At 49.3% G+C, this 27,077-nt stretch overlaps 1 protein-coding gene across 8 annotated transcripts in view; it reads left to right on the top strand.

Moving 5' to 3' along the window:
* Dock6 (dedicator of cytokinesis 6) overlaps window positions 1–25,755 on the top strand; it is a 59,426-nt gene extending 33,671 nt beyond the window's left edge. For 5 of the 8 annotated variants that reach the window (XM_051196820.1, XM_051196822.1, XM_051196824.1 and 2 more), the window contains 24 exons: window positions 252–365; window positions 458–628; window positions 1,413–1,552; window positions 1,645–1,814; window positions 4,198–4,358; window positions 4,674–4,856; window positions 5,880–6,006; window positions 6,358–6,442; window positions 6,950–7,046; window positions 7,176–7,310; window positions 7,974–8,126; window positions 8,368–8,526; window positions 9,574–9,674; window positions 11,419–11,611; window positions 11,696–11,839; window positions 20,626–20,757; window positions 20,895–20,909; window positions 22,777–22,902; window positions 22,993–23,082; window positions 23,314–23,550; window positions 24,042–24,185; window positions 24,282–24,388; window positions 24,730–24,891; window positions 25,519–25,755. In XM_051196820.1, coding sequence (XP_051052777.1) covers window positions 252–365; window positions 458–628; window positions 1,413–1,552; window positions 1,645–1,814; window positions 4,198–4,358; window positions 4,674–4,856; window positions 5,880–6,006; window positions 6,358–6,442; window positions 6,950–7,046; window positions 7,176–7,310; window positions 7,974–8,126; window positions 8,368–8,526; window positions 9,574–9,674; window positions 11,419–11,611; window positions 11,696–11,839; window positions 20,626–20,757; window positions 20,895–20,909; window positions 22,777–22,902; window positions 22,993–23,082; window positions 23,314–23,550; window positions 24,042–24,185; window positions 24,282–24,388; window positions 24,730–24,891; window positions 25,519–25,561 — 3,189 coding nt within the window. In that variant the 3' untranslated portion in view covers window positions 25,562–25,755. Of the gene's footprint in view, window positions 1–251; window positions 366–457; window positions 629–1,412; window positions 1,553–1,644; window positions 1,815–4,197; window positions 4,359–4,673; window positions 4,857–5,879; window positions 6,007–6,357; window positions 6,443–6,949; window positions 7,047–7,175; window positions 7,311–7,973; window positions 8,127–8,367; window positions 8,527–9,573; window positions 9,675–11,418; window positions 11,612–11,695; window positions 11,840–20,625; window positions 20,758–20,894; window positions 20,910–21,352; window positions 21,436–22,776; window positions 23,083–23,313; window positions 23,551–24,041; window positions 24,186–24,281; window positions 24,389–24,729; window positions 24,892–25,518 lie in introns of those variants that run through there. The other 3 variants (XM_051196827.1, XM_051196826.1, XR_007835286.1) reach the window with 2 other exon arrangements.
* The last annotated feature ends 1,322 nt before the right edge of the window (window positions 25,756–27,077 follow it).

Here is a 27,077-nt window from a genome sequence, read left to right as displayed (position 1 = left end):
GATCTGGAATTCAGAGGCAGGTAGAGCCCTGTGCTCTTGAGACCACCCTGGTTTACAGTGAGCTCTAGGTCAGCTAGGGCTACATAAAGAGACCCTGTCTCAAATAATAAAAATAAAGTAAAATGAGTGTTATGAGTGGATTGTGGAGGAGGAGTAGCTCAGGGCGGAAGGCCTGGGAGTTAAGGAAGTCATGCAAAGGAGAGCCAGGCTGGGCACTATGAGTATGGACTGACAGGTCCCCATGTCCCCAGGACATGGAGCTGGCTGAACGCCTCAACGCCAGCCTGGCCTTCTTCCTCAGTGACCTCCTATCCATAGCAGACCGAGGCTTCGTCTTCAGCCTGGTACGAGCTCACTACAAGCAGGTAGGCGTGCATGCTGGATGATGGGGGGTGTGGCAGATGTCATCGAGTGGCCCAGGGATGCTGATGTCACCCCTGGCATCCCTCCCTTGTAGGTGACTACTCGGCTGCAGTCTACCCCCAACCCTGCTGCACTGCTGACCCTTCGAATAGACTTCACCCGCATCCTGTGTAGCCACGAGCATTATGTGACCCTTAACCTCCCCTGCTGCCCCCTGTCACCCCCAGCCTCCCCCTCCCCCTCAGTGTCCTCAACTACTTCCCAGGTAGGTGGGCCTCCCCTCCCCCTTCCACCTTAAGTGGATCACCTTCAACCCATCTTGTACAACTCTGTTCACTTCCTTGTAGTCCACACTCATGACCTTTGACTTTTCACATCCGAGTCTTCACCCATGACTTCTCAGAGATTTCCTGGGAAAAATGACTTCTGAGTCCCAAATCCAGTTCTTGGACTTGTGCTCAGTCTGCTGTTTCTCAGCCCACCTCACGGATTGGTTGTCCCTGACCTCTCACCTGTGACCTTTCCTTTAAAGATTGACTTATTTTATATGTATGAGTATGCACCATATGTATGCCTGGTACTGGTGGAGGCTGGAAGAAAGCATTGGGTCCCCTGGAACTGGAATTACAAATGGTTGTGTACCATTATGTAGGTGCTGGGAATTGAACCCAGGTCCTCTGGAAAAGCAGCCAGTGCTCTCAACTGCTGAGCCGTCTCTCCAGTTCCTCTAACCTTTAACCCTATGCCCACTGTGTACTATTGCACTGATATTGTCATCCTTCAATGTGTAAGCAAAATACTATCATGATGACACTTTCTTGGGAGATACTTTTAATTTAAATTTTTATTGACTTTATGGGGGGCCACATACATGCTGCGATGATAGCATGGCACTCAGAAAGCAACTTATAGGAGTCAGTTCTCTCTATCCACCATGTAGGGATCAGACTCCAGCTCTTCATGCTAACTTCAGTTACTGTCATGGTGACCATGATGGTGACCTTATACCTCTCACCCTTGACCCTGGACATCCACTGTCCCAATTGCAGAGCTCCACCTTCTCCAGCCAGGCCCCTGACCCTAAGGTGACTAGCATGTTCGAGCTAAGTGGGCCGTTTAGGCAGCAGCATTTCCTGTCTGGACTCCTGCTGACAGAGCTGGCCCTGGCCCTGGAGCCTGAAGCTGAGGGGTGAGCATGGTGCCTGGGCGTGGCCAGAGCAGAGTGATGACATGGGCCTGGAGCCATGTCTGCACTGTGCTGAGCACTCTGTCACTCCACAGGGCATCTCTTTTGCACAAGAAGGCCATTAGCGCCGTGCATAGCCTGCTGTGCAGCCATGATGTTGATCCCCGCTACACAGAGGCTACCGTGAAGGCCAAGGTGGCCGAGCTGTACCTGCCCCTGCTCTCCCTTGCGAGGGACACATTGCCACGGCTGCATGGCTTTGCCGGTCAGAGGGCTGGGGAAGATGGGGTTTCATGGGCTGTGGGGTGGGAGAGTCAGAGATGGGGGCAGGCTGGTCAGCCTAAGCGTGAGTAGTATAAGGCCAGGCTCTCCATGGCATCCACATCAAGCCAGTTAGTTACCTCTATGAACTGTCTCACCTGGAAAGTGAAAGTGTGGGTATCGTTAGGATAGAGAAACATACGTGGAGAGCTGTGCTATTGTTGCCAGCCCATGTGGAGATGACTCTGATGACATGTGTTGCCCTCTGAGAGGAAGGGGGAGGGACCAAAGGGAAATTGCCAGGTGAGAGAATGGGGACCTCATCCTCTTGTCTTCGTTCACTCATCTAGTCTTACTTGCAAATGGTCCTGCATGGTGTTCAGGAATGTTCTAGGGTATTAGCCTCTTGGATATGGGCAGGAGCTGTAGACTCTTTTCATTCTTTTACAACTCCTTTCCTCTCTGCTGGCACTCTAGTGACTCATGTTAGAGTGTTGCTTTGTGTAACATGTCTGCTGCTTTCCCATGCTTTCTGTTCTCCCTGTTCATCTGCCTTTGAGCTCACTGTGTCTTCAATCAACCCCATCTATTTAGTTCTTGTTTTTTTGTTTTCTGTGTGTGTGTACACATGTGTGTACACATGCATGTGTCCCATGTATGTGAGTATGTAAGTGTGTGTGCACATGTGTGTGCATGTGTGTGAAGCCCAAGCTTGATGTCAAGAGTCAGGCCTGATGACTCCTCCACTCTGTCTGCTGAGGCAGGGCATCTTCAGTCAGACTTGGAGCTTGCTGACAGGGCTTGTCTCACTAGTCAGCTTGCTCTGGATCTCAGGGCTGCAGCTTCTCAGGCTTGAACTACAAGCGTGTTGCCATGTACACTGACGTGAGTGCCTAAACTCCAGGCCTCATGCACACATGGCAAATGGGTAGCCACTGAGCCATCTCCCAGTCCAAATTCTTAATCTCAGACACTATATCTTTTAACCTGTAAAATGTTCAATTTGATTTAATTTTTTTCATGCACTTTAATTTTATTTATTTATGTAATTTTTTATATTGTTTCATGTGTAGGAATATTTTGTCTATGTGTATGTATGTATGTGCACCATGTACATACCTGGCCCATAGAAGCCAGAGGATGTCAGAACCCTGGAATTTGAGTTATGTACAGTTATGAATCACCATGTGAGTGCTGGGAATTGAATCTGAGTCCTTTGGAAGGGTAGCTCTCTTATTTATTTGTTTGTTTGTTTATTTTGGTTTTTTGAGACAGAGTCTCTTTATGTAGTCCTGGCTGTCCTGGAACTTGTTATTTAGATCAGAGATCAGAGATCCACCTGTCTCTGCCTTCTGAGTGCTGGAATTAAACGTATGCGGCACCATGTCCAGTAGCAACCAGTGCTCTTAACCACTGAACCATCTCTCCAGCTCCCTATTTTTAATTTTTAAAAAGTTTGCTTTCTGTGCATGTTAGTAGACATACACATGAACACATGGAAGTCAGAATTGTCTATGTGAGACAATTCTCTCCTTCCAGTATGTGGGTCCTGGAGATCTGAATGTGGGTCGTCAGACACAGTGGCAGCCATCTTTATGCTGAGCATCTCACTGGCCCTCTGGCTTAATTCTGAAATTCTTCATCTTTGACTCTTTTTTTTTTTTTTTTTTTCTTTTCTGGCTTTTATTGTAAAGTTGTTGCTTGCTAACGGACATTTACTCTTTTCTTTGTCTGCTTTGGATGTCTTGGTCACTTGTCTTGTAATTTTGTGTTGTCTTTGGACATTGTGTATGAGAACCACAGTCTGGAGTGGTATTGTCTTCTCCGGGGAGGGGCTCCTTTTAGTGTCTAGGAAGATAGATAGCTCTGACCACCTTCATCAAGCTGGAACCACACCACGCTGGTGGGACTGAAATTTTACTTAAGTCTACCTTTTATTTGTGCCAGCCAGGTATCCTAGCACATACCATATATGTAACCAAGTATTCAGGAGGCTGAGACATACTTCTGGCCCCTCACTGACTGAGCTATGGCCCAATCCTCAAGTTATGATTTCAAGTGTATAAAGCTGTAGCCAGAGTAACCATATTTTAAGTACAAAGATTAAATTTGAGCAATAGGCAACTATTGACCTGACCTGGTTGGGGGTGGCTGATGTCAGAGAATACTGGAAATTTGGAATGAAAGCACCAGTTCTAGTCTTTTTATCTGAGGGGGGCTCTAGACAGGCTTTTTCTGTGTAGCCCTGGCTGACCTAGAACTAACTCTGTAGACCATGCTGGCCTCTGCCTCTTGAATGCTAGGATTAAAGGTGTGAGTCACCACTCCTGGCTCAAGTAAGGTGCTAACCAATGCCCCATTCTTCTCATCTCCTACTCTGCCCCTAGAGGGCTCAGGGCAGCGGTCGAGACTGGCTTCCATGCTGGACTCAGACACAGAAGGTGAAGGGGACATTGGAGGCACCATCAACCCATCCGTGGCCATGGCCATTGCTGGGGGACCTCTGGCTCCTGGCTCTCGAACCAGCATTTCCCAGGGACCTTCAACAGTAAGTCTGAGGCTCATCCCCATAGATGCCTTTGAACTGAAGCCGGTGATGCTGGCTGGGGATGAAACTCAATTGGTAGAGTGCTTGCCTGGCCTCCATGAAGCAGCACCACACAAACTGCACGTAGTGGTGAAAACCTCTGATCTAAGCCTAGGGAGGCAGAGGCAGGAGGGTCATCTTCAGACAGTGTTGTAAGTTTGACTCCAACCTATGTCTCCAGCAAAACTAAAAGATGTCATGTCATGAGGTACAGTTGGCTGCAGTTCACCTTGTGTGAGGAAAATGAAACTGATTCTATTCCTTCTCTGCACCTAGGCGGCTCGCTCAGGCTGCCCCCTGTCTGCTGAGTCCAGCCGGACCTTGTTGGTGTGTGTGCTGTGGGTCTTGAAAAATGCAGAGCCGGCCCTTCTGCAACGCTGGGCTACCGACCTGGCCCTGCCCCAGCTGGGGCGCCTCCTGGATCTCCTCTACCTCTGTCTGGCTGCCTTTGAATACAAGGTGTGAGGGGCTGCGTGAGGCTGAGGTGGGGAGGGCACATTGTCCGTCCTCAGCTTTGGAGTGAGGTGTCACATGACTTCAGGGATAGAATGTTGCACTGGTCAGTCAGAGAGCTTGACTAGCCTGTATAAGGGCCATCCATCCCCAGGATGAATGACAGTGAGGAGGGTGGAAGAGGGGGAAGGTCACACAAGCCTGTCATCCCAGGACTTGAGTGAAGGGGCAGATTCAGAAGGTCAAGATCATTCTCAGCTACATAGTGAGTTCAAGACCAGCCTAAGCCACATGAGGCTCTGTCTTTACAATGAGAAAGTTAGAGAGGGAAGGAAGAGAGAAGGTAGAAAGCTGCAAGGAAGTCTGGTAGCATGGTTTTTAGGTTGCAGGTGCTTGAAGAGGCGGCAAAGGGAGAAGGGAGGAGGAGGGTGGGGAAGGGGGGAGGAGGGTGGGGGGGGAGGGGGGAGGAGGAGGATGGGGGGAAGGGGGAGGGAGGGTGGTGGGGAAGGGGGGAGGAGGGTGGTGGGGGAAGGGGGGAGGGTGGTGGGGAGGGGGGAGGAGGGTGGTGGGAAGGGGGGAGGAGGGTAGTGGGGGAGGGGGAGGAGGGTGATGGGGGAGGGGGAGGAGGGTGGTGGGGGAGGGGGGAGGGTGGTGGGGAGGGGGAGGAGGGTGGTGGGAAGGGGGAGGAGGGGGTGGTGGGGGAGGGGGAGGAGGGGTGGTGGGGAGGGGGGAGGAGGGTGGTGGGGAGGGGGGAGGAGGGTGGTGGGGGGGAGGAGGGTGATGGGGAAGGGAGGAGGGTGGTGGGGAAGGGAGGAGGGTGGTGGGGAGGGGGGAGGAGGGTGGTGGGGAAGGGAGGAGGCTGGTGGGGAGGGGGGAGAATTTGGAGGTGGTGTGACTTTGGAGAGAGGAGCTATGCCTTGTCTTCTGGCAGAGGGCCCTGATGATAGTGCTTGCCCTGAGCAGAAGGACTGGGCGACCTCACATCCTAGCAGAAAGAACACACATCACCCCAGTTCTCTGCTTTCCCAGGGAAAAAAAGCATTTGAGCGGATCAACAGCCTCACATTCAAGAAGTCACTGGACATGAAAGCCCGGCTGGAGGAGGCCATTCTGGGTACCATCGGTGCACGACAGGAGATGGTGCGGCGGAGTAGAGGTGAGGTGACAGTGGGGAGGTGGTGTGATGTTTTCACACCTGCAACCCCAGCACTCAGGAGACGGAGGAGGGAAGTCAGGAGTTCAAGGTCCGGCTTTGGCCATGTATGAGAACTTGTCTCGGGAAAAGAAAACAAAAGTTCATATGTCACTGCTCTCTACATGGGTGTATATGATTCCCATCTGTCCCCACAGCCCATTTGGGTCTAATGGGGGTGTCTGCTGGGCAAGTTTTGTCTTTACCCAGTGTCACTTTGCTTAGCCCTACATAAATGTCTTCCTGCATGTGTATGTTTCCCTGTGCTTACATATGTCTGTCCATATACCTATGGACATAATTTGTGCATGGCAGAGAGAAGTCCATTTGGAAACCAAGAGAATGTTCGATGGCGTAAGAGTGCCACACACTGGAGACAGACCTCAGACCGTGTGGACAAGTAGGTCTGAAAGATGAGTCTTTCACATGACCATGATAAACTGCCTGAGGCAGGCCACTTTAAAACAGAAGCATTTTCTCATAGGCTATGGTAGTGCAGGTCTATAATCTCAGTGTAAATAGTGAGTTCAAGGCTATACAGAGCTACACAGTGAACTCTATCTCAAAAGAAAAAAGGAGAGACCTACCTTAATCCTTCTTAGGATCAAACCCTAGATCTCACCAGTGTTACACCCCAGCCACTAACTCACTGGGGAATTCTAAGCAGGGTCTCTACCACTGAGACACACCATGCCCCGTCTCTCCATCTTTTAACTTCTTCAGGCTAAGAACCAACCTTCCAACGCAAGCACCTTTGGGAACACACTCAGACCATGACATGTAGGGAAGGAATTTCCTTGGTTTAGACCAGTTTCTAGAGAGTAGCTCCTTCCAAGGGTAGCAGAGGGCTCTGCTGTGTTACAGGGTCTGACTCCAAGTAACCTCACAAGGTCCCTCTGCCCTCCAGGACCAAGGACGAAATGGAGCATGAAGCCCTGGTAGATGGGAATCTGGCTACAGAGGCCAGCCTAGTGGTTCTGGACATGCTAGAGATCATCGTGCAGGTATGACTCGACCCAGTGTCTATCCTTCATGGTGGCCCAGGGTCTCTGACCCCACAATCCTGCAGCTTCCCAGACTCCATAACTATCCTTGTCTCTTAACCCATGGATTTCTAATCCTCCTCCATGAAGACGGTGATGCTGTCTGAGGCCCGTGAGAACATCCTGGGTGCTGTGCTAAAAGTTGTTCTGTACAGTCTGGGGAGCGCCCAGAGTGCCCTCTTCCTGCAGCATGGCCTAGCCACCCAGCGCGCACTAGTTTCCAAGGTGAGGACTCCTAAATAGCAGCCATAATTTACAGAGATAATAATAGCTCATATATTGAGCACCTATTGTGTGCTGGGCAATTTCATGGACACCACAGCTGCATTTCTGATGACATGGTGGCTGTCACCTGTCATCACAGCTTTTGAGAAGGAGAGGCAAGAGGACCAGAAGTTTCAGGTCATCTTTGGCAGCCCAGACTGTCTAGGTAGGATACTGTTGCAAAATAAGAACAACCGGAAAAAAAAAAGTCTTCCAAAAATATGAATAGGCTATAAATAGGTTGTGCAGAGTTATACATACCTGTCATCCCAGCTTTTGGAGGTAGACACAGGAAATCAGGAGTTCAAGGATGTTCTTGGCTCTGCATAAAAGATCCTGTCTCAAAAAAAAAAAAAAATAGCTAGTCAGTAGTGATGAATACCTTTAATCCCAGTACTCAGGAGGCAGAGGCAGATAGATCTCTGAGTTCAAGGCCAGCTTGATCTACAGAGTGAGTTCCAGGATAGCCAGGGCTACACAGAGAAACCCAGTCTCAGGAGAACAAAAATAAAAAGGAACTTAGGTCAAAATGGCCAAGTCACTTGACAGCATCAAGTCAAAACCCAAATCTTATTAGCTCAAATCCGAATGGGCTGAACAGCATCTTTCTGGGTCCTGGGGCAGTTCCCGGAGCTGCTTTTCGAGGAAGATACGGAGCTTTGTGCTGACCTCTGCCTGAGGCTTCTGCGACACTGTGGCAGCCGCATCAGCACCATCCGCACGCACGCCAGCGCCTCGCTCTACCTGCTTATGCGCCAGAACTTCGAGATTGGCCATGTATGGGAGGCCAGGGCCTGGGCTGCAGTGGGGGGGTGGCATTTCCACCGGACAGAGGGGCGATCAACAAGCATCACCCAGTAGCAGAGGCCAGGAAGAGGGGTCAGAGTGTGGGAAGTGTGGGTGGACAGGTGGGTGGACAGTGGTAACCCATAGGTCAGCAGAGTTAAGGGACCCTGGTATGCGAAGTTGGGGACCTGAAGCTCCCAGGGTAACACTGGCTTCTTCCTGGTTCCATCAGAACTTCGCCCGTGTGAAGATGCTGGTGACCATGTCCCTGTCATCCCTTGTGGGGACAGCTCAGAACTTCAGTGAAGAGCATCTGAGAAGATCCCTCAAGACCATCCTGACCTATGCAGAGGAAGACATAGGGCTGAGGGACAGCGCCTTCGCTGAGCAGGTGATGCCCCTGGCACCCACTGTAGACAATGTGTAGGTTTGCCCCTGTGTCTTTCTGGTTTATTTATTTATTTTTGGTATTTACATTTGAACTCTGGTGCTATAAGGCAAGGTCTCACTCTATATCCCAGGTTGGCCTCAGACTCACAGCAATCCTCCTGCCTCTGCTACCCGAGTACTGGGATGATAGGCATTATCCACCAAAACAAGCCTTTGTTTAGTTTTGTTTTGTTTTTGAGATAAGTTTTCTCCCTTCTCTTTCTCTTCCCCTACCTTCCTCCCCTAGTCTAGAAGGCCAAGATCTCATTATGTAGCTGAGGCTGGCCTTGAACCCCTGCCTCTGCCTCCTATGTTCTGAGATAACTGGTATGCTCCACCAATCCAACTTCCTTGTCTTCCTTTGGATAGCTCAGCCTTAGCCTAGGCTGACCTGGAACTCAGTATGTAGCCAGTGACTTGTGACCCTGGTCCTGGCCCTGCCTCCCAGCACTGGAACTACAAGGTGGGCATGTGTACTTGTGTGCACACTCAGCCTGCCCTGCTTTCTCTCTCGCCGACTCACACAGTGGTATGTGTATGTGAGTGTGAATGCATGTGGAGGCTAGAGATCAACAGGGGGATGTCTTCCTCTGTCTCTCTTGCTCTCTGCCTTATTTTGTTGTGGTGGTGGGTTTTTTGCAAGGACTTTTTTTTTTCAGATGGATTACACTATGTACCTGTTGCTATCCTGGATGTAGACCAGGCTAGCCTCAAAGGCACACAGAGGGGCCTTCTCTGCCTCCCAAGTGCTGGAGTTAGAGACAGTGTCTTGCTGATTCAGCTAGACAGGGCAATCACGGATACTGTCTCTGTCCCCCCTTTCCCAGTACAAGGATTATAGTCAAGCATTATTGTGCCTAGCTTTTTACATGGGTGCTGGGGATCAAACTCAGGTCATTATGCTTGCATGGCAAGCATGTTATCCACTGAGCCATCTCCCCAGCCCTCTCTCCCATCGTCATTCTGAGCCTATTGCCCTTGCTAACCCCTGGACATTCATGTGCTCCAGGTTCAGGACCTCATGTTCAATCTGCACATGATCCTGACAGACACAGTGAAGATGAAGGAGCACCAGGAGGACCCTGAGATGCTCATGGACCTCATGTACAGGTGAGAGCAAGAGCCAGGCCTGGAGGAGGGAGTGCCAGGAGAGCAGGCAGCTCAAGGGCACAGGTCAAAGGACAAGACAGGACAGATGAATAGACAGCTATTTATACAGGACACAGTATATCAGCTTTCCAGTACAAGAACACACACCCAAGACAATCACCTTACAAAGGGAAAGGGTTGGGCCAGCAAGTTGGCTTAGAGGGTAAAGGTGCCTGCTTCCAAGACTGATGACTTAAGTTTGATCCCCAGGACCCACGTGGGGGAAGGCGAGGGCCGATTCCTTCAGGTTGGCCTTAAACCTCCATATGTGCCCTATATAATGCATGTGTGCCCTCCTCTCCACACATATATGACAACACACAAAAAATAAATGTACAAAGAGAGAGACAGGAATGGTTTAGTTCAGCTAATGGTTTTAGAGATTGTGTTCTATGGTCTACAGTTTTGGGCCCGTGAGAGGGCTCCACAGTGCAGCAGGGGCTTGTGGCACACTGAAGCCATTCACCTTGTGGTGAGGAAGCCAGGCAGACAGGAGGAAGAAACCAGGTCCCACAACAAGTAAAAGTGAGAAAGACAAGTAGTGGTCATGAATATGACTCATTTGGTAGACCACCCAACACACATGAGGGCTGAGCCCCATCTCCAGCCCCACTTATAGTGGGTGTAGTGGGACGTTCTGACCACCCTAGCACTCAGGAAGGGGGAGCAGGGGGATGAGACATCTAAGGTCATTCTTGGCTACACATGGTGTTTGGGGTAGTGTTCTAGTTTGCTGTCTGTTGCTCTGATAAACACCATGACCAAAAGCAATTTGGGGAGAAAGGGGATAAACCCGTGTGGCTTGTGAGTCACAATCGCATTCTGTGAGGGAAGTGGCAGCAGGAACCACGCAGAGGCTCTGTCACTGACTTGCTCTTCATGGCTTGCTCAGAAAGCTTTCTTATACAACCCAGGACCACCTGCCCCAGGGTGTCACCCAGAGTGGGCTGGGCCCTCAATCATTAGTTGGGGCCATACTCCACAGACTTGCCTACAGGCTGATCTGATGGAGACATTCTCTCCACTAAAGTTCTTCCCCGATGACCCTAGTGTGTGCCAGGTTGACAAAAGGAACTAACCAGGGGGCTGGAGAGCTGGCTCAGCAGTTGAGAGTACTGACTGCTCTTCTAGAGGACCCAGGTTCAGTTCCCAGCACCCACATGGCAGCTCATGACTGTCTGTAACTCCAGGATCCAATACCCTTACACAGGACATACATACAGGCAACACCAAAGCACATAAAATGAATAAATTATTGAAAAAAAATACTAACCAGTGCAGGTGGCCAGCCTGGGCTACATGAGCCCCTGTGTCAATAAAACAACAAAAAATTAAAACAACAAAGACACTTCATCCCCAGCACCTCATAAACTGGGCATGGTGGCATATACCTGTGATCCCAGCACTCAAAAGACAGGAGGATCAAAAGTTCAAAGTCAGCCTCAGCTACATAGCAAGTTCCAGGCCATCCTGGACTACCTGAGCCCCGTCTCAAAAGTAAAACAGGAAAAAAAGAGAAGTGAGTTAGACAGGGCTATGCGGATGAGTAAAAAGATGGACAAGAGAGGGGCTGGGTGAGTGGGGCAGGGCAATAGCCAAGCAATAAAGGGATGGTTAAAGGGACGTACAGCAAATGGGTGTAGGTGAGCATTGAGGCTGAATAAGCAGAGACAGGCAGTCATGTCCCTGTTGTCCTGGACCCTAGGATTGCCCGGGGATACCAAGGCTCTCCAGACCTGCGGTTGACATGGCTGCAGAACATGGCTGGCAAACATGCAGAGCTGGGCAACCATGCAGAGGCTGCCCAATGCATGGTACATGCAGCTGCCCTGGTGGCTGAATACCTTGCCCTCCTTGAGGATAGTCGCCACCTGCCTGTGGGCTGTGTCTCCTTCCAGGTAAGTGATCAGGGTCACTGGGAAGTAGAGGAAGTCCCATTTGGGTGAACATTGGGTCTGATGTCACCTCCTGCTCTCCTCCAGAATGTCTCATCCAATGTGCTGGAGGAATCTGCCATCTCTGATGATATCCTGTCTCCAGATGAGGAGGGCTTCTGCTCCGGGAAGAACTTCACAGAACTGGGTCTGGTGGGCCTGCTGGAGCAGGCAGCCGCCTACTTCACTATGGTAAGGCCTGGGACAATGGTGCCAGACTGCCAACCAAATGGTTTCCTGGCCAGGGATTTAGGATGGGGAGTCAGAAGCAGGCATGATAGTGCATACCTGTGAGCCCAGCATTTGGGATGCTGAGGCAATAGGATTGGAATTTAAGGCCAGCATGGACTACAGAGCCATTTTTCTGCAAACAAAACAAAATGGGGGCTAGGGCTCTAGCATGCACAAAGCCCTGGGTTCCATCCCCAGCCCCCCATAAACCAAGCATGATGATTTGTGATCCCAGCACTCAGTAGGTAGAGGCAGGAGGATCAGAAGTTCAAAGCCATCATCTACTACATAGCAAGTTCTAGGCCATTGTGGACTATGGGAGTCCCTGTATAAAGAAAGAAAGGGAGTGGAGGAGGAAACAAAGAAGAAAGAAAGAAAAGGAAGAAAGGAAGAAAGAAAAAGAAAAAAAAAAAAAACTGGGGCTTTAGCTCAATGGCAGCGGTAGAATGCTTGCCTAGCGTGGGTGAGTTGAGGCCTCTGAGGGGCTGGGCTAGGGGGACAGAAACCATTAACCTGTGGTTACCTTGAGAATGTGGGGCTAGGAGGTGGCTCAGTGGCCAAGCCTGACTTTGGATTTCCAATAAAAAGCCTGGCACAACGGTGAAAGCCTATGTATAACCCCAGAGTTGGGAGTGAGTCTGAGGATTCTGAGGGCTTGATGGCCAGCTAGTCTACCTCAAATGGCAAGCTCCAGATTCATGAGAGACCCTATATCAGAAAATAAGGTGGAAAACAATAGGGGAAGACACCTAATACCAACCTCTGGCCTCCATGTGTGCACACATGTGTACACAAGCACATAAATACCAACAAAGGGCTGGGGTGTGGCTCAGTTGCTACAGCCCAGGTCTCCATCCCTGGAACTTGTTAAACCTGGCATGGTGGTACACATCTCTCACTCTCAGAAGGCAGAGGGGCAGGGTCAGAAGTTCAAGCCAGTGTGGGCTCATACGACCCATGACCTGCCTTTCTCTTCATGACACCTTTCGATAGGCCTGCGGTTATAATTTTATTAGTTCTAGAACTTTCAAGTGCACATTAAAGAAAGGGTTTTTGTTCCTGCTTGCTTTTTCCAGCCTTATTCTGGCTGTAAAGTCAGCCTCCTCTATTTGGGCCTTCCTAGACAGCTACTCTGTTCTCTGGTATGCTGTGTTACCTAATTCTGTGGTGAAAATAAAACCAGTTAAGACAGGAGCTGGGACCAGCCCAGGGGAGCACAGTTTAGCTCTGTGATGCTCTGAGTTTGATCCCAGCACTATATCAACTGAGTGAGTTGTCCCAGCAACTTGGGAAGTGTAGGAAGGGTAAGGGGTTCAGGTCATCCTGAGGCCGAGCAGTGAGTTTGAGGCTAGCCTGGGCTACATGAGACCCTTTCTCAAACAAAAATAATAAAGGGCTCATGGAGCAGCACAGTGGCAGAGCACTTGCCTCGGGTGCACGAGGCCCTGGGCTCTGTCTGCAGTACAAAAGTAAAATAAAGTACCAAGTCACTATACCACACCAGCCCTGCATTTAAACAAGATTTGGAAAAGTCAGGCCCTTTCTTAATGAACTCTGAGAGGCTCTGGCTTCATGCAGATTCAAGCTATTGGCCCTGAGCCCACTGTGCCTCCCAGCACCCTCGCCTAGGAAAGCCTCCATGGACACTCAGCACACTAGCCATGTCCACAGGGCCTGCACAGCAGCATGGTGGTGCAAATTTCTCCCATAAAGATCTTCTTAGAGCATTTAGTGGTGGTGCTCGGCCTAGTAGCATGTGACGTTTGCTGATAGGACTATTCCCTGGGACAGATACACACACCTATTTTCTATTCCCTTAAAAATTTTTATTTATTTATGTGGGGGTGGAGTCTTGACATGCTCTGACTCACTGTGAAGGTCAGGGGACAAGTTACAGGAATTGGTTCTCCCCTTTCACCATGTGGGCTCCAGGAATCAAACTCGGGTCATCAAGCTTTAAGGCAAACACCTTTTCCCACTGAGCCATGCTGCCCTGTGCATCATGTAATAGTTTATGGAAGTCCCAATCTCATTTCTTTGGGAGTATTACAGGCACGCGGCACCACACTCAGCTAACGAAGTGTATTTTTAGCAGTTTTGAGTTTACAATCACACTGAGTAGAAAGTATAAAGACTGTCCATAGGCCTTATTTTGGGGGGAGGAGGTTGCTTTTAAGGTCATTTTCATTCCAGCCCACAGTGTATTTTGAGTATGTCCCCTTCTCTCTTTCCCCCCTTTCCATTTTTGAAAGAAAGGCTCACATAGACCAAGCATTCCTCAAACTCCTTATTTAGTGGAGGATGGTCTTGAACTCTTGATCCTTCTGCCTCAGCCTACAGACCACAATGCTTGCAGGAGTGGCCATCAGGCATGGTTTGTGTGCATATCCTCTTCCCCAATACCCACAGCCTCCCCCATTGTCAACACCCCATGCTGGGTTGTATGTGAGTCCAAATCGATGAAGCTCCATTGACAGACACAACATTGTCCCCCACAGTCCAGAGTTCACAGCCAGGATTAGTCTGGGTTATATACATACTCTGCAGGCTTTATCGCACTTGCAACAGCACAGAGCCCACTGTAGGGTTGTCCAGAAAGACTACTGCTGAGTCTGTCAATCTAAAGAACCACTTCCTCCTCCTGGGGCCCTCCTCCTCTCACCCCCTCACCCCCCTCCTCTTCAGTGTAGTGGAGGGTAGAACCCAAGGCTCCATACACACTGCCAAAACACTCTACACATTGAGCTGCATCCTACCTTTTTATTACATTTGTTTTACTACAGCATTCTTCTGCATGTATGTGATGTGTGGCCAGAGGATGTCTTGCAGGAGTGAATTCCAGGGATTGAACTCAGATCCTTTACCCACTCTCCTGGCTTGCTTTCTGTTGCTGTAGTACACACCATGACCAATAGCACTTGGTGATGAAAGGGTTTATTTCACCTTTCATTTCCTGGTAACAGGTCCGTCACTGAGGACCGTCAGGGCAGGAGCCTGGAGGGGAACCTAAAGTATAGACATGGAGTGCTGCACTTACAGGCTTGCTCCTTTGCCGGCTCTCTTATAGCACCCAGGGCCTCCTGCCCATTGGGTCACTGCCTCCCACATCAATCATTAATCAAGAAAATGTCCCAAGGAGGCATTTACTCAATCTTATGTGCCTTCTTCTCAAGTTACCTTAACTTGAGTCAAGTTGACAAAAACAAAAATAACTAACCAGTATATGGGCAGAGCCATCTCAGTGGCCCTTGTATGTTTGTGGTGGTTTTTGTTGTTGTTTGTATCTCAATATGTAACTCAAGCTGGCTTGGAACTTGCTTGTAGACCAGGCTGGCCTCAAACTTGTATCTCCTCCTGGCTCTGCCTCTGAAGCACTGGAAGCACAGCTGTGCACCTCCATGCCCGGCATGGTCATATGCGTATGATGTATGTGTGTGTGATATGAACTTATGTGTGTGCAAGCATCTGTGGAGGTTAGGGGACAGCATCTTGTGTTGGCCCCTACCTACCTTGTTTAAGACAGAGTCTCTCGGCTGTTTCACATGGCAGGCTCTCTGGCTCCCAGGGATTCTCCTGTGCCTTCTCATCTCTGTACAGCTTTACATGGGCTCCAGCTAGCCGCACAAGTCCTCACACTTGTGTAGCAAGCACTTAACCCACAGAACTGTCTCTCTAGCCCCAGTTTTGGGGTTTTGTTGTTTGGGTTTTTGTTTGTTTGTTTTAAAGACAGGATTTCCCTGTGTAACAGCCCTGGCTGTCCTGGAACTCACTCTGGCTTGCCTCGAACTCACAGAGATCCGCCTGCCTCTGCCTCTCAAGTGTTGTTTGAACTCTCTCCACCTGTACTTCCAGTGAGGCTATGACACTCATGCATCACAGCCCTTGCTGCCTAAGTTCTCTCACTCTCCATGGTTGAAGAGAGCCCTGCCTATCTGCTCTGTTTGGGCTCTGATGTGCAGCACAGGGCTGGCTCTCCTGCCCCTCTGGGGCAGGCTGTGTCCTGCAGTATTATTTTACCTAGAGTTCTTGGGCGGTGGGTTGCTTGCTTGTTTTCTGTTTTATTTTGTTTTGCCTTCACTGGAAAAATGGAAGTTAAGTCTGGTTTTCTTTTAGTTTTGTGAGACAGGGCATCTTAATTACTTTTCTATTGCTGTGAAGAGACACCATGCCCAAGGCAGCTTATAAAACAAAGAGTTTAATTGGGGGCTTGCTTACAGTTTCTGAGAGTGAGTTCATGGCCATCATGGTGAGAAGCATGGCGCAGCAGACAGACATGGCAATGGAGTAGTATCGAGAACTTGGATCTTATCCACAAGTTGAAGATGGAGAAAGACTGGGAGTGCCATGGTCTTTTGAAACATTAAAGCCCACTCCCAGTGACATACCTCCTCCAACAAAACCATACCTCCTAATCCTTCCAAAATAGTTCCACTGACTAGTGACCAAATATTCAAATATATGCATCAGTGGGGGCTGTTATCCCTCAAACCATCACACAAGTTCTCACTATGTGGCCTTGGTTGTTCTAGAACTCTACATGGAGACCATGCTGGCCTTGAACTCATAGTGATCCATCTGCTTCTTCCTCCCCAGGACTAGGATTTTAGATGTGTGCCACAGTGTTTAGCCCTAAACCAAGTTTTCTCTGGAGATATGATTTGTATGTATATAGTGCTGAACATGAACCCAGTCTTGCAGAAGCTAAGAGGGTACTCTAGCCCTGAGCCACATCCCAAGTTCCTCACTGGGGGATTCTAGGCAAAGCCTCTAACACTGAGCCACACCCCCAGACCTGACTAGGAGATGCTAAGCAGGGGCTCTACCACTGTGCCATTTCCCCCCCCCCCAGCCCCTCACTGGGAGGTTCTGGTCAGCTTCCTAGGGTGAGACATGGCCCAGCCCTGCTAAAGGGATATCTATTAAGACAAGATCTCACTATGTAGCCCTTGCTGACCTGGAACTCACAGAAATCCAACTGCTGCCTCTGCCTCCAGGATGCTTTGGCCAAAGCCTGTGTCACCAGGTCAGCTCCTAAATGGGCTTTTTCTTCTGTGTCATTGTTAATCATTTTGCTGTTATCTTTGGAGAGACTGAGGGAGGAGGCCAAGTGTGGACAGACCCTGACTGAAGAACTGCAGCTGGGAAGAGGCACTTGGGCCTGGAGGCTGGGGCATGGGGTCAGGTGGGCTGATGTTGACAGTCTGGCCTTAGGAGACCTCCATCTCTTTCAGGCGTGGGAGATGGGAACAGCAGTTTATGGGGCATGGCTCAGCTGGTAAAGTGCTTAACACTCCCATGTGAGGACTTGAGTTCAGATCTCCCAAGAACTACATCTTATCAAAAAGCCAAGTAGGGGCTGGAGAGGTGTCTGCTCCAGTACTTGTTCTTATGTGTACATACCCACACACAGCACCCACACATATCCTATCCGTACTGAAGTAAATTAGTTGGGTGTCACGGCATATACTTTTAATACCAGCACTCGGGACATAGAAGAAAATCAATCTCTGAGTACAAGGCCAGCTACCTGCTCTACATAAGGAGCTCTAGGCCAGCCAGGACTGCACAGTGAGACCTTGTGTCTTAGGGTTTCTATTGTTTTGACAAAAAACTATGACCAAAAAACCAGATTGGGGAGGAAAGGGTTTATTTGACGTGCACTTCCAGATCGTAGTCCGTCATTGGGGAAGTCAGAACAGGAACTCAGGCAGGACAGGAACCTAGAGGCAGGAGCTGATGCAGAGGCCATGGAGGGGTGCTGCTTACTGGCTTGCTTCCCATGGCTTGCTCAGCCTGCTTTCTTATAGAACCTCACACAGTCACAGTGGACTGGGCCCTCTACCATTGATCACTAACTGAGAAAATGCCTTACAGCTAGAGCTCATGGAGGCATTTCCTCAGCTGAGGCTCCTTCCTCTGATGGCTCTAGTGTGTGTCAAGTTGACACACAAAGCCACCCTGTCTCAAAACGAATCAGTCAGTCACCCTTTGCAGGGAGAGTAAAAGGGTAAAAGCCAAGCTTGATAGTCTGTCCTATCACCCTAGCTCTGAGGAGGCAAGACGGGAAGACTCAGCCAGTTTACCAGAATTGGTGATCTCCAGGTTCAGTGAGAGGCTGTCTCAAAATATAGTGGAGGGCATTACGAGTACTTTTCCAGCCAGCCTGGCCCACAGCTGTACCATCTCCAAATAACACACAGAGACACTGTAATAAATAAATATATATGTTGGCCTGTTACTAGCATTTCTTGTTGGCTAGCTCTGTCTTAAATATTAACCCATTTCTATTAATCTAAGAATTTCCATGTGGTCTTATCTTACAGGAGAGAAGGTCTGGAACTCTCTTGGTCCTACATGTTGACTCTCTTCCTACCTCTCCCAGAATCCTCCTTCTCTCCTAGTCCCACCTATCTTGCTTTCCTATTGGCCAACAGGGCTTTATTCATTAACCAATAAGAGAAACATATTTACAGAAGGACATCTCCCATCATCTCCTTTTTTCTGTCTAAAATAAAAAGAAGGGTTTTAACCTTAACATAGTAAAATATATAACAAAACAGTTATCAAATAAGAACCACAGTTAACAATATTTAGTAAGATTTAAAGAAAATATTTTATCATCTGTCTTATCTTCTTGAGTCTAAAGTTCTATATATAACTTATTTTTAATTCTAACTAAGGAAAACTATAGCCATAACTATCTGTCTTCAACTCCTTCAGAGACCACAGAAGGATAGTATATAAATTCTAGAAATGACAAAGACAACTCACTGCCTGGTCAGTCACCCGAAGTTCTTCTGTAATGTTCCATCTTCAGCCTATAGGCCATAGTGTGTCTGGCAGACTCCTCAGCAAAGCAGGAAACTCTAAACTGTCCACCTGTATTGGCAGTTTGTCAATCACTTTTCTCTGTGTCCTGCAGAATGTCTGTTAGACTCTTCCATGAAGCAGGAACCCTGTAGCACTGTCCATCTTGAATCAGCAGTCACTTTCCTGTGGGTCCTGCATGTCCAGTTTATACAGCATAAAGTCAAACAGTCCAGATAAGAGCAGTGTCTATCTTGTCCAAATGGCTAGTCTTGCCATATTGGAAGTAAACTCCATAATGAGTTTCTTCGATGTCCATCTTTGTTTTTGATGCAAGTGGTGTTGCATAAACCATTTTAAATGCCATGTTCTGTAGGTCTTTGAAAGGTTTGAAGACTGCCTATTCATCTCAAATACATTTCTGTATATCTAGAAAACCTAACTACCTAACTATAAGTTTTGACTGTTATAGGTAACTATCTATAATCTGTACTTAATTATACATTACATTTTTAAATGAGCTATATAAACACAATACCTAAACAAGAGGAGAAATATACATATCATAAAATTGACCTTAAATTTGTATTAATAAATGAAAATCCATTCCAAAACAAAGTATTCATTTCTAGACCTATTGGCCAACAGGTCTTTATTCATTAACCAATACGAGAAACATATTTACAGAATGACATCTCCCATCAGGAGGGTGATTGAAAAAGGTGTCCAGTGTCTTCCACAGGCATTTGTACATCAAAGGGAAGGCTGGACATGGCTGTGCAGTTATCACAGCACTTGGGAGGTAGAAACAGGAGGATCAGGAATTCATGATCATCCTTAGCTACAAAATCAGCCTGTGCAGCTCAGGATCCCTTCTCAAAGCCAAAAAAACAAATTGGGGTCAGTTAGATGGCTCTGCAGGTGAAGGATTCACTACATACACCTTGCTGCTCCAGTTTGTTCCTGAATGTCATAGTAATAATAATGATAATAACAAAGATTGGTGTTGGGAGCAAGCCAAGGGCCTGGGTTTGGTCCTCATCTCTAAAATAGAGATTTATTAATGTGTATGAGTGTTTGCCTGAATGTATGTGTGGGCACCATCTGTGTGCCTGGTGCCCATGGGAGCTCGGAAGAGGGTGTCAAATCCCCTGGGACTGGAGTCAGTGGATGGCTGTGAGCTGCCATGTGGGTGCAGGAACCAAACCCTGGTCCTCCACAAGAGCAACCAGTGCTCTTAATCACTGAACCATCTCTCCAGTCCTGATTTGTTTCTATTTGTTTGTTTTGTTTAGACGGGGTTTTTCTGTGTATCCCTGGCTGTCCTGGAACTTGCTCTGTGGACCAGGCTGGCCTCAAAATCAGAGGTCTACCTGCTTCTGCCTCTTGAGTGCCCAGCTTATTTTTTTTTTTTAAGATTTATTTTATGTATATGAGTGTTCTATGCCAGAAGAGGGCATCAGATCCCACTATAGATGGTTGTGAGTCACCATGTGGTTGCTGGGAATTGAACCTGGGTCACTGAGCTATCACTCCAGCACCTTATTTTTTATGTTTCTTGGTTTTTTTTTGAAACAGGGTTTTTTGTGTAGCCCTGGCTATCTAAAAGTAGCTCTGTAGATCAGCCTGCCTCTGCTTCCAGAGTCCTGGGCTTAAAGGCATTGACTAGCTCTATTTTTTTTTCCAAACAAATTGTATTCAAGGTGGTGTGGAACAAGTGTTTGCCTAGCATGCTCAGAAGCCCTGTGCTTCATCCATAGTACTACTACAGCAAAAACTCTCCTCTCTTACCTGTGAGGAGGAGCCAGGACAGATAGCCACAGCTTTTGGGTCTTGGTAAATGTTTGTAGGAAGAGATGGAGACGGTGAGGGTGGACGGGGTGGAACGATGGACGTAGTGAGTCTTGGGAAAGCCTTACCTCACTCCTTCTATTCTCCAGGGTGGTTTGTATGAAGCGGTGAATGAAGTCTACAAAAACCTCATCCCCATTCTTGAAGCCCACAGAGACTACAAGAAGCTGGCTGCCGTGCATGGGAAACTGCAGGAGGCCTTCACCAAGATAATGCACCAGGTGGGCCCTAGGATTCCCTCCCAGGATACGCTTGATTCTAGGCCCTCTTAGAACTCTTGCAGGGCCAGATCTAGAACTCTGGGTCTCTCTCCTTGCCCCCTCCCTCTCTGCTAACCTTGTCTCCTCTTTTCCCACAGAGCTCTGGCTGGGAGGTGAGTGTGAAGGGACCATGCTCCCTGGTAAACATTGGTCAATGAACACTAGGGGGCAGCAGGACAGCAAGACACCCTCCACAGGGGCCTGGGCCTGGGGGTGATGACTCACAGTCCCCTACCTACTCCCTTCCCCCAAATGCCTCCCCCCAGTCTCAAGGGCAGCTTGTGAGTCACCCAGCTGGGAACTCTCCAGAGACACCCTTCCCTCTTCCCTCGAGTAGAGCCAGCTCAGTTACCACCAGGGGTTGGGGTGGAGGAGAAGGGGTAGCTCTTTCCCTGTGTCTCCTTCCTTCCCTCTGAGCCACACCATCTCTGTCTTAGGGTTCCTTTACTCTCTCAACATCTCCGGCTCCCCAATGCCCAACTTGCTCAGGATCACTGCTCCTCATCTTTTGTTAAGGATTTGTGCCCCCCCACCCCCTCCTTCTTTCTATTTTTAGGCATCTCAGTTGAGGGAGACTTTTCTGGCCAAAGATGGCAGGAACCCAGAGCCTGGCAGGCTGGGTGGAGGCCAGTGGGGTGGGTAGGTCCCCTGCATCCTTGGCCTCCCTCTCCCTGCATAGAAGGGTTCTCATAAGCTGCTATAACCAGGGCCCTGGGAGTGGGTAGCTCTAACCTGTGACCTTTGATCTCTCCAATGACTGTGTCTCTCTGTCCACCATCCCTCCATCCCTGTTTCTGGCCTCACCATATCTGCCCTACCCTGTTTGGATCGGCCTTGGTGAGTGAATTTGGAATGACTCTACCTTTTTCCCCAAGGGTTGGGGAATGATTTCTCCAGGTGAAGGGTCTTCCTTCCACATTTAGAGCTAGGGACACAGAGAAGAATGTCCTATAACTAGAGCCCACCATCCCAGGACAGGAGGCAGCTCAGAATGTTCCTTAGCCACTCAGACACTAGGGCACCTGCTGGACCTGGGTCCCATGGGTACTGAGGTATAGCTGTAAGCAACACAGCCCCTAATTTTGTATTAGAATGTAGGTGATGAGCTGATGGAGGCAGCAGAAACTCAAGTTTATGTTAAACAAGGAAGTTGACAGAAGACTCAGAACAAAGGCAGGGAACCCTGCCTGTGCATGGGTGCTCAGAAGGTGGACACAGGAGGATAGAAAGGTCAGGAGTATCCTGGGAAACTTATTAATACTGTCTCAAAGGCAAAAAAATAAGCTGGGTTGTACTGGCACATATTCTTAGTCCCAGCACCGGGGAGGCAGAGGCAGGCAGATTTCTGAATTTGAGCCCAGCCTGGTCTACAGAGGAAGTTCCAGGGTAGTAGGGTTAAGTAGAGAGACATTGTCTCAAATAAATAGATGGATGGATGGATAGATAGATAGATAGATAGATAGATAGATAGATAGATAATTTTTAAGAAGAAAATGATGCCAGGCAGTGGTGGTGCATACCTTTGATCCCAGCACTCAGGAAGCAGAGGCAAGTGGATCTCTGTGAGTTCAAGGCCAGCCTGGTCTACAGGACAGGCTCCAAAGTTACACAGAGAAGCCATCTTGAAAGAAAAAAGAGAAAGGAAATAGCTGGGGACTTAACCATAGAGCCTCAACGTAGAAATTTCCAGTGGGGAGATGGTATGGTTCAGCCATGAAATGCTCACCTAGCTTGTGGGTGGCTCTGGGCTCAGTCACCAACACATATATACACACAAAATGATGGTGACCACATGTTGTTGTGACCTGGGTCCCCTGGCATGTTAGTCTATCTCACTGTTTTGAGGTCCTCAGACAGTCTCCTTAGAGTCTCAGGTTTCCCCATTCCCATCCTTGTTGTCCTTTACATCCCACCCTGAATGTGTAGGAGGCACCTGCACAGATGCCTCCTTGCCAACACTACTGGCTTCCCTCAGACCAGCGTGTATTTGGGACATACTTCCGAGTGGGCTTCTATGGTGCACGATTTGGTGACCTGGATGAACAAGAGTTTGTGTACAAGGAACCGTCAATCACAAAGCTGGCAGAGATCTCACACCGACTAGAGGCACGTCCTGGAACTGGGAGGTGGGACAGGCCACGTGGGTTATAGTGGGGGCTGCCCCAGCGGGGGCCCGAGTCAACCCCGTGTCTCTAGGAATTCTATACGGAGAGGTTCGGGGACGATGTGGTAGAGATCATCAAAGATTCTAACCCAGTGGACAAGTCCAAGCTGGACCCACAGAAGGTGGGTCCTCTGACCTCTCTTTAAGATCCTATATTGAAGGAGTTTACAAAAACTGTTTGTGGGGGCTTGGGGCAAGTCCTGTTGCTCAGGGGATTCCTGTACATCCAGAATCAGGGAGATCTGGGGCTCTAGATTCAAAACAAGCCCAGAGGGACCAGGGCTCTGTCTGGACCTATAGTGCCAGGTGGACCCTAGGCTGCTCCCAGCCTTATGCATGACCTTGTGTCCCAGGCCTACATCCAGATAACCTACGTGGAGCCACACTTTGACACCTATGAGCTCAAGGACCGGGTGACCTACTTCGACCGCAACTACGGGCTACGGGCCTTCCTCTTCTGCACACCATTCACACCAGATGGGCGAGCCCATGGGGAGCTGGTGGAACAGCACAAACGCAAGACCCTGCTGAGCACTGAACATGCCTTTCCCTATATCAAGACACGCATCCGTGTGTGCCACCGTGAAGAGGTGGGACCCCAGGCCTGGGAAGGGTAATAGGAAGCTTCAGACCAGGAAGGGGAGATACAGGGACTCCAGGTCCAGGGAGGAAAAGGTAGAGGAACTTCAGGACTTGGAGAGGAGAGGGTAGGGCAACTCCACTCACAATAAATTTCAGGAGGAAAGAGATAGGGTTTGGGAAATAGCAGAATTGGGTTTGGAAAATATAAGGACCCTAGGCTGTAGACCTCAGATTCAAGCCTCTACCACCAGGCCTGGAGAGATGTAGAAATCTGAGTCCCCATACTCAAGGGCAGACAGTGTACAAACCAGACTGAAGACCCAGCTGAATCAAGGTCCACCCAAGGGAACACAAATCCTCAATGCTGTTCATGGCTTGGGATCCTCCTTTCCAATTCCGGCTACCTTGGACTGGCTTGGAATAGGACATGGCAGGCCCCAGCAGGCACACCCCTCAAAGGCACACATATCCATATGTACACACCCCACTCACCCCACAGACGGTGCTGACCCCAGTGGAGGTGGCCATTGAGGACATGCAGAAGAAGACACGGGAGCTGGCCTTTGCCACTGAGCAGGACCCTCCAGATGCCAAGATGCTACAGATGGTTCTACAAGGCTCCGTGGGACCCACTGTGAACCAGGCATGACTTGGCATTTCGGGAGTGGGGGGAGGGAACGCTGGCTACCTTGGCCTTCCAGGTGTCATTCAGGCCCTCATGAATCTTCTCACCCAATAGGGTCCCTTAGAAGTGGCTCAGGTATTTTTGGCAGAGATCCCAGAAGATCCCAAACTCTTCCGACATCACAACAAACTACGGCTCTGCTTCAAGGATTTCTGCAAGAAGTACACTGGCTTTTATAACCCTGCCATCCTGACTCCCTGCTATACCAAGCCTGATTTCCTGTTATACCCAGCCTTATCCATTATACCCAGCCTCCCTCCCTCCCTGTTATGCCTTATTCTATTATACCCAGTCTGACTCCCTACTGTTCCCAGCCTGACTCCCTGTTAATACTAATCTTGACTTTCCTGCTACACTAGACTGACTCCCTATTTAAATTCACAGGCCCCATTGTGGGTCTTTGCTTGTCCCCACACCCCACATTCCTAAGCAGCCCCTAGCCTCTGTTCTTGCTTCCTCTGGCTTGCCAGCCCCAAAGCAGCCTCCTTCTGACCCCACTCAGGTGTGAGGATGCACTGAGAAAGAACAAGGCCTTGATTGGGCCAGACCAGAAGGAATACCACCGAGAATTGGAGCGCCACTACAGTCGCCTACGGGAGGCTCTGCAGCCTCTGCTCATCCAGCGCCTGCCTCAACTCCTGGTACCAAGCTCCAGCAGCCTCAGGTGCCTGTGGGGGCTGTCACAAACATGAACATGAATGTACATATGCACAGCACAGTCCATGTCCAGTGGGTTGTGTGACTTCTTCTATTCTGTTTTTCTGTTATTACATTTGATTTAGTGGATGGGAAGGGCATATATGTCACAGTACAACTGTGAGGTTAGAGGACAAATTACAGCAGTCCTCAGCTACTGTGTGGCTGCCAGGGATTGAACTTGGGTCAGCAGGCTTGGTGGTAAGTGCCTTGACCCACTGAACCATCTTTCATACTCTCAGACTCTTCTATCGTGGAGACTGAATCTTAGGACTTCACATGCTAAGTTAGCGCTCTACCACGGAATCATATCCCCAGCCTTCATTTAGCTGTCTGAGCCTCCTCAGTGGATTCAAACACTGTGAATCTTCTGATCTGGGAGAGCACATAGCTAATTAGCTACAGGTTATTTCAGCCATGCACACATAACACAGAAGTAAATGTGATTTATAGTAAAGGGGAAATCCTTTGACTGGATCAGGGTAGACGGGACAGAGTCTGAACATTCTTGGAAGGGTTGCATGATGGCAGGTGAGGATGGTGGGGAGAACTGTGGAGCTGGGGACCCTGTGGCTAACCTGCTTTCTGCCCCCAGGAACTCCCTAAGCAGATCTAGTTTCCGGAAGGCTGAACTCTGACCCCACAGGACTGAAAGCCACACCAAAAGACCAGCACCACACCTCAGCCGTCTGTGCCTTCCTGGAGTCACTCCTGCCTCTCATCCATGGGTGACCACAATATCTTTGGGACTGGGCCCTCCATCCCTCTGTCTGCACTGATGTATCCTAAGTTTTGTTTGTTTTAATTTAAAATGAGTTTTATATGCAACCTGTGTGGTGTGGTGACAATTGACACAGTTTCTGCTCTGGGGAGCTGTCCTTCAGTTGAAGAAGAGAACACACAATGAAACATGTCCATGGGAAAGAGTGCTCTGTGTGTGTGTGTGTGTGTGTGTTCGTGTATGTGCATGTAATGGGGGTTTGCATGTACATATGTGTGATATATGTATATTCCTCAGTCTCTCCACATTTTGTTTTGTTTGTATTTACTGTGTAGCTCAGGCTGGCCTTGAACTCAAAAAGATCCACCTGCCTCTTCCTCCTGAGTGCTGGGATAAAGGACTATGTCTGTATGTGTGTGGGTGCATCGTGCCCTGGCACACATATGAAGGTCAGAGGACAACTTGCAGGATTCAGTTCCCCCTTCCACCATCAGGCTCGGCAGCCTGCAGCTTTACCTGATGAGTCTCTCCTTGGTCCTCCACTTACTTTTTAAGACAGGTGTCTCTCTGAACCTGGAGTTCACAGATCCAGCTAGGGTCACTGGCCAGTAAGCCCCAGAGATCTGCCGAGCTCCCAGAATTGGGCTTACAGATAAACGTTTGTGCCCAACTTTTACATGGCTGCTGGGATTTGAAGTCAGGTCCTGGTGCTTTCATAGGCAAATACTTTACCCACTGAGACATCGTGACAGCTCCAGTGGAACATTCATGAAGTCCCAGGTCAAGTGGCTTGCAGGAGTTCCTCTCATTCCCTTCCTTCCTTCCTTCCTTCCTTTTCTTTTCCTTCCTTCCTTCTTCTTGTTGTTTGTTTTTTGAATCGGTCTCACATAGCCCAGAATCACTGTAGTGTGCTGGGACTACAGGTGTGCACTACCATAGCCAGAGTGGCTTTAGAATGTTTTGTGCAAACTCAAGTATTTCATCTCTGGGCTGGGGGTGCAACTTAGTGGCATGGTGATTAACTAGCATTCAGGAGTTCTGGGGTCTGTCCCCAACCCCACAAAATCAATAAAGCCTGTGAGTAGTGTGAAGGGAATTTTCTGAACACACTTATCAGGCAGGTCACGTGATTGACCCCATTTTATGGATGGGGAAACTGAGGCCTAACTCGGGAAGGGATAAATGGGGGCGGGGGAGGGCGATTTGGCTACTCATCAGCGCAATTTCTGAGCTTGGGATGGCGGTCACGCCACGGTACACCCGGCTAGCAGCTGGATGGCTTCCAGCCGCCGGCGGCCAACGGGGGAGGGGTGACCTCCAGTCCCCGTCACCGCACCCGCCCTAGAGCTGGGCCGCGGCCAGCTCCGCCCCCTGCAGCGCCCAGCTGCAAAGGGCGGGCACCAGGCTTGGAGAAGGGTGGGGGACCCTGTCCC

The sequence above is a fragment of the Phodopus roborovskii genome, unplaced genomic scaffold (genome assembly GCF_943737965.1).
Source record: "Phodopus roborovskii unplaced genomic scaffold, PHOROB, whole genome shotgun sequence".
In the NCBI taxonomy this organism is placed as follows: Eukaryota; Metazoa; Chordata; class Mammalia; order Rodentia; family Cricetidae; genus Phodopus; species Phodopus roborovskii.
Note: the sequence above shows the minus strand (reverse complement) of the source record. Positions and strands in the feature narration are given on the sequence as shown.